The sequence below is a fragment of the Ambystoma mexicanum genome, chromosome 13, assembly GCF_040938575.1.
Source record: "Ambystoma mexicanum isolate Mex_15411 chromosome 13, UKY_AmexF1_1, whole genome shotgun sequence".
NCBI lineage: Eukaryota > Metazoa > Chordata > Amphibia > Caudata > Ambystomatidae > Ambystoma > Ambystoma mexicanum.
The window spans coordinates 75,309,268-75,326,871 of record NC_090938.1 but is presented as its reverse complement, the minus strand read 5'-3'; the positions used below and the strand labels follow the sequence as shown (position 1 = coordinate 75,326,871).

The 17,604-nt window shown below is 46.0% G+C and overlaps 1 protein-coding gene across 2 annotated transcripts in view; it reads right to left on the bottom strand.

Annotated features, from left to right (window-relative positions):
• The window catches only part of RAP1A (RAP1A, member of RAS oncogene family), a 309,711-nt gene that overhangs the window by 12,616 nt on the left and 279,491 nt on the right, over positions 1 to 17,604 (bottom strand). For both annotated transcript variants that reach the window (XM_069633309.1, XM_069633310.1), the window contains exon 7: positions 2,885 to 3,003. In XM_069633309.1, the coding sequence (XP_069489410.1) occupies positions 2,914 to 3,003 (90 nt within the window). In that variant the 3' untranslated portion in view covers positions 2,885 to 2,913. The remainder of the gene's footprint in view (positions 1 to 2,884; positions 3,004 to 17,604) is intronic.

Here is a 17,604-nt window from a genome sequence, read left to right as displayed (position 1 = left end):
GTTGGGAGTTAGCGAGGTCTCCACCAATCCTCCTGGATTGGTAAGCACGCACCACCCCCCCCCAGGTGGCAATGTACGCCAAGCATTTAAACCAGAGTCTGATCAAAGCAGACCAGTAAATTAAGGTGTACATTTTGATAGAAACAGGAGAGGACGAGATGTACCTGGTCTGGGGGAACTTAAGTTAATCAGCTGTAAAGAAATGGCAATAAATGCCGGCATATTTGTAAAGTGCAAATATACCAATCAATGCAAATAGTAAAAAGATTTGAATAGGTAGCATTTGAGGTCTGTTTATATGAACAGGATAGAGGTGGTCTCCCTCATCAGTTTCTAGAACGCTCAACGATTACAATAAAATGCTTTGTAGCTGCACAAAGCATCTCATTGGGGGAAACGCTGCTCTATCCACGATATAAACATCAAGCGCAAGGGTCTATAAACTGGATCGCTGTGTTTGCCCCACTGGTCGCCGAAAGACACGAAGCAGCATGGCTCACTGGGAGAGTTCCCAGTACACGAACCCTTGGCTTTGCAAATACTAGTTATCCACAGAGTCAAGGGTAGGGGAGGCGTCAAGGAAATGGGTCCATGCTCCAGAGCAGAGGACACATTCAACTGGTCTACAGGCATAGCAAGGAACTGGAATGTTGCCAGAGGGTGGAAGGCAGACAACCTATGGTCGGCACATCTCTGCTCAAAGGTTAAATACCCCAGCCAGGACCAATTGTATAATGCTAATATTCAGTGATTGCTCGCTGGAGCAGACCAGCCATTGGAAGAAAGGCCAAATCTTCCTTGCTCCAACCACTTGTGTCCCTCACAAGGCTCTTTGGTGCAAATTTGTTGCTGCGACGCTGAATGCGCAACTGTGCAAAAGACAGTACTCAGAGCAGTACCTGAAAGATGGCAAGTAAAAGTCACTAGGTACTGTTGGTAAGATTTCATGTTTGCACCTGGTTTCAGTTTGATATTCTTTCGAGTGAATAAATTAGGTCCGGGAGGCATAATACTAAGCAGTTACCTTAAGCCACTAGAGTACATTTTTGAGGAGTCTGGTGTTCAGCTTTGTGGACAGCCAAGTGAGAACTACGGTCAAACTAGCGCTGTGAATATCATCCCCTCGGAGCACACTGTTCCATCCAAAGACATTTGTTATCGGTCTGTGAAAAGAGGAGTCCAATTGACTGCAGTTCCCAAAAGTGCCAATCCAGCAAATTAACTTAGAATTCAGAGACCTAGCGAAATAAAGTATTAGAGAACGGGGCGAAAGACGTTGGTGCCTTTAAGTTGTGCATCAAAGAATGCACTCCCAGCCACAAACCTAGGTGCATATGGCACACAAGATAGACGGGGAGAATGCAGACATTCCACCAACAGAGACACTAAAATGTTTGAAAGCAACTTCGAAATGGAAAGTGTGCATAACAGAGCAAAGGGTGCGACTGCAGCCTTGGAGAAGCGAGGAGACATTTCAAGTGCTGAAGGAAGTCCGGAAAGAGGGCTGCCCGCTTTTGATTAAAATTCCACAGACTAAACGAGAGTGGCTGAGGAAATCGGTATAGATCGCTTTTCAGAAGGCAGATGTCCCATTGATGCCTTGACTCCATAACTGGGGAGGAAGGATAGGTCAGGGGTGACGCAGCAACACAGGTTTGAATCCAGATCCTGCGCTTAGAAACCACTCTTGGTATTAAGGGCATTATAAATGAACATTTCTAATTCAAGCACAGGTCTGTGGTAGAGAAAGCAGGTATTGCGAGAAAACCCAAGTTGTCAATGACCATATTCAATACAGAAGCGTAAACGTGGAAAAAACAAAGGGGGCAATTCACTTTGCAATGTTAACCATCCCTAACCAATGATCTGCAAGAGAGTTGGAGACTTGAAAGTACTTCGAGGAGCAGACCTATTGTGCATTTGAACTGGCAGTTGGGATTTAACCCTGGTATATTTTTTGAACATTTTGTGGGATCCAACCCTGTTACTACTCACGTTTGGGATTTAACCCTGTTATTTTTGAACATTGCTGGGATCGAACCCTGTTATTACTAGTTTAAGGATTAAAATGATTGGGAACTAGAGTGCGCGCATTTTTTACTGCAAGGTTACTTGCATTTACTGAAACATCTCCTAGAGAAACTCCTGGTAAGGCATCAGCCTGCAATGGTGGCTGTGACTGTACCAAACAAGGCAGCAGAGGGCCATCAGTCGCTAGGGTCAGTAGGACAATGAGGAAGCAAAGGTCTGCACACAGGACAGCAGTCTGACTGCAAGAGCAAGGAGTGTGGTTTTGTTATTAGTAAGAGAAGTGGGAATGTCAGGTCAACAAGAAACACAATTTTAATTTACTTTGTGGTGTTCTGATGACAGTATCTGAGAGAGCCAATGGAAGGTTGTGCCAATCAGTAATGAAGCCAGATTAAGGGCCAGAACGTGAATGTGTAAAGAGGACCCCTGAGTCGACAGTAGAGTGCACCCAAAGCCATTAAGGAAGGCAAAAAAAGGCCACATACGGATTTAACAACAATGTCTGAAACGATTAGTTTGCCCTGATGGGAGTCGTCAGAGGAGCAGACGGGAATATGCAGTAAGATACAAATGGAAAAGCAGAGGCATTCCTCAAGGGACCAGAGGGAGAATATAGAAAAGCGGTGGTAGATGGTGTTCGAGTAACAAAGCATCAGAGGGGTTTCTCAGCCATTTCAGAGGTGCCTGGTTTTACCTGGCTCAGAGCTGCTGCACGGCGCAAGCTCAAATCAGCGAAGGATGTGCCTGGTCTTACCTGGCTCAGAGCTGCTGCACGACGCAGGCTTAAAGCAGCATCAGATGTACTTAATGGAGTGAAGGGCTTCCGCGCTATTTCAGAGGTGCCTGATCTTACCTGGTTCAGAGCTGCTGCACAACGCAGGCTTAAAGCAGCAGACAGGTCGATTTCTTTTTAGGCTTCTTCTTCTCCACTGGTGTTTTTCTATTTATCTGTCTGACCAGGTCATAAAAGATCTGAAGAGATCAAAAGAAGCTTTGATTATACAGAGGTACAGGATAAGTCAATGCAGACATTCATCAGGCTGACCAGAAAAGGTCTAATTTGTTACATCATGTTTAAGGAGTTAATGTAACTGTTACAATTCAAATGGTCCCTGCAATTAGTAGTCAGCACCAAAACACCAAAACTGGCTTTAAAAAGGCATGCAGCACACATGACTTCAATTCAAGTAACAGTCCTAAGTGAAAGAATTCTCATTTAATAGCATACACACCCCCATACCAACATTAAAACCACTTATGAAAGAAAAGCTGTTCAATTTGCAGGTTTCAATAGTTAATAGACCGTTCTCCTAGCATGATGTGGGATGTGTATACTCACCTGACCAACAACTGGGCATAGCCAGATTACATGTGGCAATTATATGATATGACATTTATAACGCACCTCTACACAAGTGTTTCAACACTGACCATCTAGGAGGGGCTTACAGACCAATTGTCTATCAAGGGTGCAAGGATGTTGTTCTTTACATTAAATGGCATATGTAGCATCTCCGAGGTCTGTTTAGAAAGGCTGCCAGACAGGAATACACTCCATTAACAGAACATAAGTGAACAATATTCCCTCAATCCAGTACATTCTGCAGTGAACACCAGCAACGGACTAACTTCAACCGATGACCCCATTCTCAACGTATGCCCCTCTAGCGATGAAGGCCTTTTTTGTTGTGCCGCCTCCCCCTTCCGTTCCAAGGTGCTTTAGTAGCACTGCCTCTTACTTTGTGACTTGGTGTTTGTATTGAATTAAAGTAGAGCATCTAACCTTAGGCCATTTATTGATGCAAAAAGAGTACCCTCATCAATCTTTGCTTTAAAGCAAATGCTAATGGAGTCATTGTGCTAGACACATTACTATAAGATACACAGCTGTAGCACTTTATTCAGCTACCTACACCAGAAGCTATGCTGGTGAGGAAACATTTCCTTGGGGTGCAATTTTCCCCTCCATTTGTAAACTCCTGCCAAAGTTTTTGCTTTTTGTTTGGGGTACCCAACCTGACTTTCCAGTGGAGTACAGCCTTTAGCTGTGCTCCTCTGGGCTTTTGCCCACTAGTTATGGGGAAGCAGATGTGTCCTTGAGGCTGTCAGTACTGGGAAACCGTTTCCCTTAGCGTTTGACTATGTTGCCATTTCTTGATTTCTTTTGATCTGTGTCCAGAGTACCTTACAGTACACAGTGCATAGGGGTCTTTGTTTTATGTCCCTAGCCACCCCCGAAGGATTTTTTTGGTGTTTGTACAAGTGTGCCTAGGACGAACTGATGGCAGCAGGTTACTTTTATAGCATTTTTACTTCGTTTTTATGGACTATGCCACGTTTGGCCCAAGACTCTGGCCAGTGCCGAAAATGGCTATGCCACAAAGTATTTTGTTGTGTCCTTTGGCCATTTTGTCCCTTTGCCTTCCCCCGGGTCGAGAGACCTGGGTATTACTTATTTGGGCATGCAGCCTCCCACGACAAACCGCAACATTCACAGGCTCCAGCATTTCATGTCATGTGTGCTAGTGCCCAGGAAGACAGTTGGGGCTGTCTGGTCCCAATACACACTTACTGGTGCCAGTATGTCTGGTAGGTCTGAAATACTGGAACTACCATGGGACACGTCTGGCATGCATGCAAGAGAGCAGTTCTTCCATTGGCCATCAGATCTGAGCGTGAACTGAACCTTGGATAAGAGGTGCTCTGCATCCATTCCAGGTCAATCCACTGAGGTTCATACCGAACCTCAAAGAGCAAAGTATCCTCAACAAGAAAGACTTGAGGAATCGCCAGTGACGTGCATGCAAGGTTTGAAAGGATATGGCATTTATAACGCACCTATACACAAGGGTTTCAAAGCACGACGAGGCAAGGGAGGGGGAACAGAGGGAGGACAGAGAACGATCTTACTAGGCCAGGTGACATTGGGAACACGCAAGTGCAGGGAAGGGGGAAAAGGGAAAGTGTGGGAGGAGGGGAGAGGACAGTGCAATAGATAGGTTCAACAGTAAAATTAAACAAATGAAAAAATAAAACCATCAAGTGTTGCCAAAGTGCGGCCAGCTAGTGGTAAGTGCAGGTATCAAGTTTCAGAAGCTGGTGGGGAATGTAGTGATACAGACAAAGCCCCCACCCGCCTAAGCACATGGGATGCCTGGGAGGCAGTGCAGGAGTGCAGCTGGCAGGGAGGGGGGTGGGCTGGGCCCAAGATCAGAGGTTAGCCAGGTAACCAGTGCAGTATCAGTCAGGAGTTCAGCAGGGGAGAGGTGGAGAGAAAGCAGAAGCAAAGAGGAAGGTCTTGAGATGTTTCCGGAACTGGAGATGGTTCTCCTCAAGTTTCAGGGAGGCTGTTCCAGAGGGAGGCCCCAGCCGAAGAAAGATGTACCACCAACTCGTTGCTTGGAGAAGTGACTGACCCTGAGGGAGGTGGAGGCAGATGAGCAAAGAGCTTGAGATGGAAGATATTTACGAAGGGAGATTTGGAGGTAATTAGGCACCAGAAGGCCTTGTGGACAATGCACGGGGGTTTGAGCTTAACCCTCGCAGCCATTGGGAGCCAGTGCAGAGATTTCAGTCCTGGAGAGATACGATCCCTGGGCTTGAAGCCAGGGACAAATCTCGCAGTCCTGTTCTGGATGAGTTGCAGAGGGCAAAGAGTAGAAGCAGGCAGATTTACAAAGAGGCTGTTGCATTAGTCCAGCCTAGAGAGAACAGAGCTCTGGCGACAGTGAGCTTCTGGGGAGAGGAAAGGAAGAATACCTCTGAGGAAGTGCAGCTGGTAGTGTGACCTTAGAGAAGTCAGATATGCGAGGAGAGAGTGGAGTGGAAGATGACCACAAGGTTTTTAGCCTCACAGGTGGGAGAAGGAAGAGGGCCAACAGAGGCCGGCCAGAGAGCGAAAGGAAAGGAGGGAGCAGGTGTGCTGATTAGGAGAATCTGTCTTACTGGCATTAAGGCAGAGATAGTTGGCGGCACACCACTCCTGGATAACTAGCAGTCAGATGAGAGAAGGAGGCAGAAGGGAGCCTGAAAATGAGCTGGGTGTCATCCGCATAGCACTGAAAGTTGGGGCAGAGAGCAGCAATGCGGTGGGCAAGAAGTGCCAGATATTGGTTGAACAGGCAGTGAGAGAGGTTAGACCCCTGAGGAACACCACAGGTAGAGATCGAGGAGAGGAAGGAACCAAGTTGGACCTGTGAGGGTCGATCTGAGAGGAAAGGGGTCAGCAAACCAGGGCCTGATCAGCGATAACCAGGTTATCAAAGAGACGATTGAGCAGGATGGCATGGTTGAAAGGCAGAAGAGAGCAAGTAAGATGAGGACACAGGGGGTATTGGAGTCCAGGTTGGAGAGCAGGTTTTCACGGATGTTCAGGAGAGCAGTTTCCGTGCTTCTGGCAGCTCTGAAGCCAGAATGATGTCAAGGAGACAACCAACCAATTCAGTGTGAAGATTAAGCTGGAAGGCGGCCAGCTTTTCCAGGACTTTGCCCAGGAAAGGAGTGATCGGTTTGGCACTGTGACCTTGCTTTTCTGTCAGACCCCTGTTTCTTCATCGTACCAAGAAGGCCTGAAAGGGCGCTTCACCCCTTTGGAGTAGTGGGAACTACCATCGACTTCTCCTACCCTCGGAAAGAGCCTCTTTGGAAGTGTTGCTGGGCCATCCAGTGAACAGACCAGCTCGAACCTGGGGTATTGCACAGGTACGCTGCCGTCCCGAGTTAACGCAAGACTCTGGGAATCGCTAGCTTGTGTTACTGGGCCCTGTCCCACCAAAACTAGTGGTCATAGCTCCTCTGGGTCGTGATTTACAAGAGTGAGCCACGCCACAGCAGTTGCGGTCCCTGCATCGCCCCGCTGTGGTGACCATCGCTGAAAGTGTCTGCAGTTCTTGCCTACCGTGTCCTGCGATGCGCTGCACCGGAACTATCCTTCCTTCAAAGGCTGAGAAACAACTAAAGTCCCCCTCACAGATCTTCCCGTACAGCAGTCGCTGAGAGCCAGAGCGTCCTGAAACTGCAGGGTTAACACCAACAGGTGAAGTGGGCTAGACTGCCAAAGTTTGGTACGGACTGGGTCGAGGGTCAGTGAGTACTTTCCCAATTTACCAGTGGCGGCCTGGCGCATCAATTTTAACGCACAAGTGTCCCTCAAAAGATACTCACCTTGGCTGGGATAGCCTGCGCTCCATGCCTATTCCTGAACTCCGAAAGTCACTCTATCTGCAAGGGTAGACCTCTTTCCAGGAATAGGAAGTTATTCTTCATCACCTCAAGCCCCGTCCTGAGCAGCTACAGCCCCCTGAAGAGAAACCGCTTTTTCACGCACGCCCACGGGTTGTTAACACACAACTGTACTTTGAGAGCTAGGCTCCTCTCTTCGTAGGGCTGGAATACATAAGTTAGGGATTGTTGATTAAGGACTGCCTAAACAGACCCCAATCATCAGCATTAGGCTATTACATTGTGTATTTGTAGCGCGCGCCAGACCCGAAGGTCTGTGTGGTGGTATCGTTTCTTCATAACTGGTTTGTGTTTTGATTATAAGGCCTATAATAAATATATTTTTTATACATCGGTCTAAGAGTAATCTGTGGAGTTTTACTGTGTGCTCATTGTGGGATTTGGATCACTCTCACCCCTCCTGAGATTTAATCTTGCTGCATGCCAAGCTACCGTAGATTGGTCTTGTTTGTCCAGAAGGTTCCCCTGTTCCACTAAACTAGGGTGGCCTCCTAAACTTCGGCCCACCACAAAGTTTAGAAAGCCATCTTAATGCCCAAAAAAAAGGTCCAACACCTTCTGGAAACGGGGTCCTAAAAAGCAACATTGTATTTAAAGCCTGGGACTGTCATTGGTGGAAAGCAAATAATAGTTTGTGATCTAAACACGCAGAGCCAATTTAAAAGAAGTGGCTGGAAAAAAGTAAACATCTGGGTTAATCAGGCTGGGTGAAGCCCAAACGCCACTGCAGCTAGGCTGAAAACCAACATACCTTGAAATGTGCCACAACAAACCCATAGGAATCTGAAAGAAAGGCTTCCTGCTAATGGTAACAGACACTGTGCTCTTAGCCATCAAGGAGCAAAGAGCACAGGCACTAGTGCAGTGCCAGCAGGTCCGGTCATGGCAAAATGCAGGGCCTGGGCGTTGTCACAGGCCCAGACCACCAGAGACATAGGCAGAGGTATCCTCTAAAAGACATACAAAAATGACAGCTGCAAGTGTTTCAGAAGCACTGCTAGATGGGCTGCTGCAGCTTGTGGAGTCATTCGCCCGTTTGGCAGAAGCATCCACATCAGGCGGCTCACCTAGGACGAGGAATGTACTTGGAGGCGCTGTCGTGGTTGCCGACTGTCGCTGCAGCTCGAGGGACTGTCCACCTGCTTTACAGGCACGTTTGGGTCAGCCTGCAACCAACGTTGGGGCAACCAGCAGAGGCAGAACCACCAAGCCAGGGGGAACCAAGTCTGGGTCATCTGTGCCCTGTCCTACGGTGTTTTACATGTGGCTGTGGTACTGTGAGGGCTGCACTGACCGCTGTTTCTCCCTTGGGGCTCCCATGCTCTCGCCTGTTAGTTGCTGGAGTGTTGGAAGCTGCTGGTCATTCGTCAAGGAGTGTTTCCTGCTGGGGGCCATGGACTTGAGCCATCACGGCTGGCTGGTGTTCTCGCCTTTGGTGCTGGAGTTGCTCCTCAAGATCAGGAGGTTGAAGCAGATTGATGGACTGGATTTTGGAGGCTGCTGCATTTACTTAAATTGACCATACTATTTTTGCTGACTTTGGCCATGTTGGCCATTTATTTTGCGTGCCTCCACCACAAGTTTATTTTTTGGGTGGGCAATGTCTGGGTGCAACAATGCATTATGTTACATGACCATCAACTTGCTTATAAGACCATCATATCATTTCTTCTTGGCTTCTTTTCTTCCTGTTATTTTCTTGAGTCCTGCTGTTTTACGTCATCTTTGCTAAATTTGTACCAATTAAATTGTGTAAAGCGATTTGGCGTAAGGCACGCTAGAAGCCAATAAACAAATACAAGATCTGGCACTAGTCTAACATTGGGCATAGATCAATAGCACCACCACTGTCTCCATCAGCAACACACAGGTGTTTGTAATGCACCATACAAATCCCTTTCAAGTTGCTTCTCCCCATATCACAGATTTCAGGCTCCTGATCTAATCATCCTCATTTCTTTCCCATCTCAGACTGTATCTGTCCCTTTTCCAGATTCAATTGGATTCTTTTTCCCCTTCCCATCCCTCTCTCCATCCTACCCCCACATCTCGGCGTGCTCTACTCACGATCTTCCTTTAACCCTACTTTTATTCGTGCTTCATTACTCTCCCCGTCAGTTACTTTTCCTCCGGATTCCTATCTGGTCTCTAACTCGCTGTCTCTCCCAGTCTGACTTCCGTCCCCCAGAATTCTAGGGAAACAAAGCGTTTCCAACGCCCCTCTCTATGCCCGCCACCTTAACCTTTCTTCTATCCTTCTTGATCTCTGTAGTGTTTTATACTGTGGACCATCCTACTCTTCTCTACCCTACCTTCATTCACGTCCAAAACTGAAATCCTTCTCTTCTGCCATTACCGCTCCTCTTTCTCTTCTCATCCGCCCCCCCTGCCTCCTCCCCCTTTGCTTTCCTTTGTTCCTGCTGCTCGTAACTTGGGTTATTTTTTATTCCTCCCTTTACTTTATTCCTCGTATTACTGCCATGTCTAAATCATGCAGGTTTCAGCTGTTTAATATTCATAAGGTCTGGCCCTTCCTGTCTTTTCATGCTAAGCTTCTCTTAACTACTCTAGTTTGCACTCTGCTTCATTACTGTTCTCCCCTGCTATTGTCTTGCCCCGCTGCGCTCAATCTTTAAAGGAGAGTTCCGGGACTTTTTTTTTATTGTCCCTACGGTTCGGCCATGTGTTTTTAAGCATAACTCGGTAGATCGTGGAAAACTTTCCTATGGACCTTACCCGACTTTTCGTCCATTAACGCACTCGAAATCAGCCGCCATTTTATGATAATCCTATCACTTGCCGCATCGCCCTGGCTCACCTGCTTTTGCGGCACTAAATCAAATCCCCCGCCCCTGAAACAGACTTGATCAAAACATTCATATTCCCCGCCTCTACCCGTGACGTGACTGAGCTGCGTAGGCAAACGCGCCCAGGCGTCTTCTACGCGACTCCACACAGAACCAGGAAATCAACACAGATGAGCTCAAACAACACAGCGCGCCACAATTGGGAATATGAAACTGTACTTTTAAATTAAACCGCAAGATTGTAAATTTGGTAAAGTACATTTATTTGACATCAAATGTTTTGAGAATATTCAGCGATTAGCATTTTTATTTGCACATGTTCCAAAAAGTTCGTTTCGAGGCACACGATGTTCCTTTGCTGTACACAGGGTCTTAGATCATCTCACAATACAGCGCCACAATTCGGAATATGAAACAGTGGTTTAAAAGCAAACGGCAAGATTGTACATTTGGCAAAGTACATTTATTTGACATCAAATGTTTTGAGAATATTCAGCGATTTGCATTTTTATTTGTTCACGTTCCGAAAAGTTCGTTTCGAGGCACACGATGTTCCTTTGCTGTACACAGGGTCTTAGATAAATGAATTTTTATTTGCTCTCGATCCAAAATATTTCGTCTTGAGGCAAGCGATGTTCGTGTGCAGTAGACATGGTGTTGGTTTACGATAAAATAAGCTCTTCGGTCGCACTGATAATCGCATGGCTATTCCAACAACGAGGCACTAGGGCACCACAACGGTCTGTATGTTGCATCTAGCCGTTAGTACCGCGTAAGGGCATACTTGTACTTGGCGATCGTCCCACAAAATGGTCAGGGTGCTAACGGTGTTCACGCGGAGAAGCAACTGGCGATTATAGAAGCCATCCGCCGGTGTCTGGTACTCGTGACACAGACAATAATGGACGATGTATCTATTTGAAAAACATAAAAAAAGGAAATTAGTCTCACCATCAGATCTTTATTAAAATTATTCATTTTATATATTAGGTCTGGAAATTATTTCATAGCTAGGACAGTGCAACTGGGTTTTAAACGTCAAGGGGGGCTGTAGGATACCGAGACAGTCCCCCAGTGCAGGGGTTGACAGGGAGTGCAGGTGGAGAGTGGAAGGGCCCAGGACCGAGATCGCAGACAGTGGACCAGTTGTAGCAGGGGAGAGGGAGAGAGAAAGCAGAAGCAAAGGTTTTGAGGTGCTTCCGTAAAAGTATGATATGATATGATATGGTATTTGTAACGCGCCTATACACAAGTGTTTCAAGGCGCGACGAGGCAGGGAGGGAGGGGAACAAGGGGAAGACAGACAAACGATCCTACTAGGCCAGGTGTCATTCAGATCGCGCAAGTGCAGAGGTAAGGGGAAAAGGAGAAAGTGCAAGGAGAGGAGGTGGGGGGGAAGTGCAGTACAAGGTAAGTAGCCTAATAAAATAATAAATAATAAATAATAAATAAAAAGGGCCCGCTTGAGGCCAAGGACAAGTCTCGCAGTTCTGTTCTGGATAAGTTGCAGAGGGCGGAGAGTGGAGGCAGGCAGATTAAGATAGAGGCTGTTACAGTAGTCCAGCCTAGAGAGAACCAGGGCTCGGGAGACAGTGAGCTTCTGGGGGAAGGAGAGGAAGGGAAGAATACCTCTGAGGAGGTGCAGCTGGTAGTGTGACTTCTTAGAGACGTCAGATATATGAGGAGAGAAGGAGAGTGTGGAGTCGAAGATGACCCCGAGGTTTTTAGCCTTGCAGGTAGGGGCGGGAAGGGGGCCAAGTAGACGGTTCTCCCCAAGATAGTGCGCGGTACAAAACAACATGCCACATAGAATGAACAAGTACAACTTAACCCGTCTTTAAAGCAACTGTATAGTAATTAAATTGCGGTATAAACTCATCTAAAGAGTTACTTACATTATATTTGCATTTTCCATTGCGTCTGTGCGTAGGGCAGCCCCGAAATACCACTCCTTCTATGCCGACGTTATTTCTTCTAATGAACGAACATGAAATGGCTTTCGTTTCTGAAATTATATTCATTATCGTTTCTTACGTGGTCCAGGCCTGTCAAGGTCAAAATACAATAGAACCTTATTCTGAGTCGTGGGCCATTCTGGCACCCGAGAAAAAATCAAAGCAGCTGACCTTCACTTTGAACGAACACACATTCCAAGTTAGCTACATTCAGTGTAAGGCATTCTCACAGGACTTGAAATTTACACTCCATCTTTGCATTTTGTCTGCGTGCTTTGCAGCCACACAGAACCATAAATACGGAGAGATTCTATATTTATTGAAAAATGATTTATATTACTGTTTGGTTTAATTTAATGCGCAAATGAACAAGGTTGGCTAGATACACATATTCAATGGGCCTGCGACATGAGGAGACTTGAGAGAACAGACAATCAAATTACAATCATTTAAACCGTGATGTGTATTTCTCAATGAGTTCTTCTTTAGGTGGACATGGAACAGATGCAATGTTGGGTGGCAATGCAGTTGTCCCCTGCACAGGTTCGTTCACAACTCCATTTATGTGCCTATCTAGGACGTCAACAATAAGTTTCTCAATAAACTCATATTGCATATCCTCAAACACTGGTTTGATCACCCATTGTTTACTTCTTTTAGTGAAGGCCTTATTGTAGCGAAGCGTCCCTAAAGTTCCGGTCGTCCTACTTTGTTGACGGCCAACATTATGGTTATGTGCCAAGACCGCTAAAAGAGTCCGATTTATCATGCCCTCCATGCCAAAATGCAATCGTTTTGGCCTGTACTTTAGGCACATATTGTGGAACACCTCCAAATCTCCTGTGTGGCAGAATTCCGTGAGTCCCCTCAAAGCTTTTGTTATAGTTTTATCAAATACAATCTTTTCAATGGCTTTGTGAGTGGGTGATGAAGGAATCAACCACTTCTTCTTCCGTGCCTCCTCTGTGGACAAATGGCCATGTTCACAATTGTGGAAATGTTGGTTCGTGTTCCATCGGTGAACGTTCGTACAGTGTGGCATTACTGACCGCCATTTTTCCAGTAGAATTTCCAACGACCCTCCACATGTTTTTGAGCTCCACCAAAGATGGTTGCTGATTGACTTGGACCACTGTGAAATACCTTGCAATTCTTTTTTTTTACCTGCAGCCGACAATTTTTTATTGATTGATTTTGCAAGATGCCAAACGTCAAATTGGTGATTTATATTTTTGTACTGTTCTCTCATTGTCTTGGCAATTGAAACGTGTCTGTCCGTGGCTATCAGGTCGATCACCATTCCCCGCGATTGTAGTTCTTGCAATGATGCTACAAAGCCAACTTTCTCCATGGCCACTGAGGATGTACTTTGTGACACCTGCACGACCACCGAACTCACAATTTTCTTACTTTCCATGTCCTGAAAGTGGTAGGTGCAGTACTTGGCTGAAAATCCTGGGCTGTCGCACTGTCCATCACCGGCTAGCCTGAACCGTTTGCCCGCGAATGTACTATCAATAGACATTTTTTCCATTCTCCAAGCTTCGCTAATGGCTGGAAATAGATAATCGGTTTGGTATTTGTAGAACTGAGTTTTCGCAATGAAACGGATTCCCACAAACTGAAAGAAAGACTCTAATTTTTTAAAACTTGAACCACTAAAAAGTGCAGCCGCTGCACAAAGTAGATTGCCTGCTGGCAGTTGTCCCAGCATAGGTTGTGCAGACCATGTGAAAGGATGATATTTTGTACAGGTGGCATGTATTTTAAGGTTAGTGCCTCGAATTGCACGAGTCACATTAATCAATGGCTCCCCACATACTTCCCCACCTACCAAATGCCCACATTTAATCCGAATAATAATATCAATCAAACAACTATCGAATACAATGAATTTGGCCTCTTTCCTTATACTGTCACTCTGCATCCCAGCTGGTTCGGCCTGTAACGTTGAGGACATGTCACTCACATGAAAGGTAGAATCTCTGATATCGTCTTCCGCTATGTTCAGTGATATTGATGGTGTTTCATTGTCGTCCACTTCATTCTCTTCCATTGCAACATCTGTTCCTTCTCCGGCGATGGGTGAATAAAACAATTTCTTCAACTTTCTCGCCGTCTTAGTTTTTGCGGGTGTGGATTCTGTGAATTGATCTCCGACTGCATCCGAACTACCAGGAGGACATTCACTATCAATGGCTGGTGGTGGTATAGCTCCGTTGTCAATCACTTCATATTCTTCCCATTGGCACGATGCATCTCCAGTCTCAAGTCCCTGCCAAAAGGTTTGACAAGCAACATCTCTCGTTCGCTTCACTGTCTGTGTAGATCTAGTTCGTACACCCACTCGCAACTAGAGGACAGATTGGAAAAGGGTTGTTCAGTTTAAACACAACTTACAGTATTGAACTATTAACAGTGAAAAACAACATAATATAGTGACCAGGACACTAACCTTCTTTTGCTTTCTTTTCTTTGAAACTTTCTTGCCTCGAACTTCAACATCAGGACGCTGTTGCTCCGACTCGTGTGTGCATGTCTCCACTTCCTCTTGCGCTGCAACGACTATGTTTTCCTGATAAGCACATCCATCACGCACTGACGCTCCATGGACTCCCTGAAACATAGAACTTTCATTAGTATGTATAATAATATCGAAAACACAATGTACTTGGGGACCAATACCCACGTACATCTCAATAGCAAAACACGAATGAACGCTTTGTGTAGAACATTCAAACGACAATTATTCACGCATTGTTGATCTAGTTAGATGGAACTGTCAAGATCCATACCTCGGGCTCCTCATAGACTTCCATTGATGATATTATTGAAGATGACGCTTCAGCAACTCCCTGAAATACAGTAATTGCATTAGTATGGTTTTCTATTTTGTTAAAAAGAACATAAACTTTGTGCAGGCGTCAACGGCTCATCTAAATAGACCTGCACAAATGATCAGTTGTCTAAAATAAATAATGGATATCTAAATATGATTCGATTTGCTCGATCGTTGGAAGTGTCACCACCCAGAGATCTGCATCAACTACTAGGGGTGATGTTCTTGTAGAAGAAGCTCCGTCATCTCCCTGAAACATAGTACTTGCGTTAATAAAGAAGGAAGTATAGCGGATGTAATCACGTCATATGATTTCGCTTGATCGAACTGTCAGTATCCATACCTCGAAATGCATAAGAACATCAAGGGACGATGTAACTGCGGTGCACACTTCTGCAAGCTGTTGCGCCGACCCGTAACTGCATGCTCCTCCTTCTTCTTGGACTAATGCTCCATCGACTCCCTGAAACATAGGACTTTCATTAGTAATGAACACAATATTGAAAAAAGAAGACACATAGGAGGGCGACGACAGAAGGACATATCAATGGCTAAAAACGAAAGAAACATTGTGTGTAACAATCACGCTACAAGAATGCAAGATCTGATGATCTCCATCGATGGAACTGTCCGGACACGTACCTCGAGCATCTGAGTGACATCAACGGTAGTCGTCAATACGTTGGACTCCTCAGCATCTCCCTGAAAGACAGTACTTGAATTATTTTGGATAACAATAATTATAACTGAAAACAAAGACTAGAGGACGAGTACAAGGGTGTACCATTAGGTAAAATAATTACACGATAAATTAAAACTATTGATTTACATGCCTAAAACAAGTCAGTGGCAGAATAGCCAAGTAAGATTACCCGATAGGCGCTTGAAGTGGCTGATGACTGCAATAACGACACGGATGGAGAATCTTCCGCCTTCATATTGAGTGGATACATAAATGGGGAAATTATTGTTAGCTAATGCTACACACTACCGCAAGGCCGAGAGATAAATACGTAAACTTGACTCACCAGTGGAGGGATGTGGACGAATAGAGTGGGAATAGCGGTTGAGAGCAATTTTCGCCTCGCTCGCGGTGTGTTCTTCTTTATTAGCAATGATGTGGAGTACATGTCAGAGGTAAAGTGCCTGCTGCAGATGCGGTATCGATCACCCCTCTTGTCCGCAAAGACTTCTAGGACTCTACTTTCAAGCTCAGAGGGTGGATATCCGCAATATCGGACCCATTCTCTTATCTGATCTATTGTCTTAGGGAAAACATGCATTATAGTACCTTCAGATTTATTATGGGTCTTCGAAGGACAACCGCCAATGGAACAGGCAGGCATTGTGGAAAGTTCTGAAAAGTAAAGATCAACAATTCTCTATGAATACCAATGTGTTAAAAAATTAAATACATAAAAGGTTCAATGCAAGGTATGTTTTGGTTCTTGGAACTATACACGTTATTCACATGCGGATAAGTATTTGAATAACTTTAAAAAAATACAAAAATAATTTGACTAAACTCAGAACATGTGACTAGTTCCTTGCATGTACTGTCTTGAACGAAAAGAAATTGGACGCAAAATGAGTATGGTACATGGCCTTACCTTGACGAGCAAACAGTTAGATGCAGGGATCAGAGTAGTTTCTTGTCGTAGAACAGGGAGCAGTTCACAGGTTGCAAACTGATGAGTTTGCTCAAAGTGGTCACGGAAGTTCACAGAGACGAAGAGCAGACAACCAGCACCTTCACGGGTTGACTAGCAAAGCGCAAAGAAGTTCTCATTAGAAATATGAAGTGGGTTATAAAGAATTCGAAACAGGGGTGTGTTTGTGAATGAATGACGTGTATATGTCGTGGCATTATGCGGTTTGCAGGGGGGCGTCCCGCGTGAGGGGGGATGCTTGGCAGGAGACACGGGGTCTGGAGGTAGACATGGGAACAACAACCCATGCTCTATAGACCACTTTGAAGTGTACATGGTCTTTGGCACCTCTTGGCCTTTATCGCTCCCTGACAGCTCCACTTGCCAGCACAAGTACCCCGGTGCGAACTGCCTTTGATAGGGCGGGGGGTGGATTGGGGCGGTGGTCGTGCAGACAAGACACAGGAAGACTCGTGAATGGAGACACACTTATGTGGATTGCAGGGGGCCGTCCAGCGTGAGGGGAGATGCTTGGCAGGAGACACGGGGTCTGGCGGTAGACATGGGAACAACCACCCATGCTCTATAGACCACTTTGAAGTGTACATGGTCTTTGGCACCTCTTGGCCTTTATCGCTCCCTGACAGCTCCACTTGCCAGCACAAGTACCCCGGTGCGAACTGCCTTTGATAGGGCGGGGGGTGGATTGGGGCGGTGGTCGTGCAGACAAGACACAGGAAGACTCGTGAATGGAGACACACTTATGTGGATTGCAGGGGGCCGTCCAGCGTGAGGGGAGATGCTTGGCAGGAGACACGGGGTCTGGCGGTAGACATGGGAACAACAACCCATGCTCTATAGACCACTTTGAAGTGTACATGGTCTTTGGCACCTCTTGGCCTTTATCGCTCCCTGACAGCTCCACTTGCCAGCACAAGTACCCCGGTGCGAACTGCCTTTGATAGGGCGGGGGGTGGATTGGGGCGGTGGTCGTGCAGACAAGACACAGGAAGACTCGTGAATGGAGACACACTTATGTGGATTGCAGGGGGCCGTCCAGCGTGAGGGGAGATGCTTGGCAG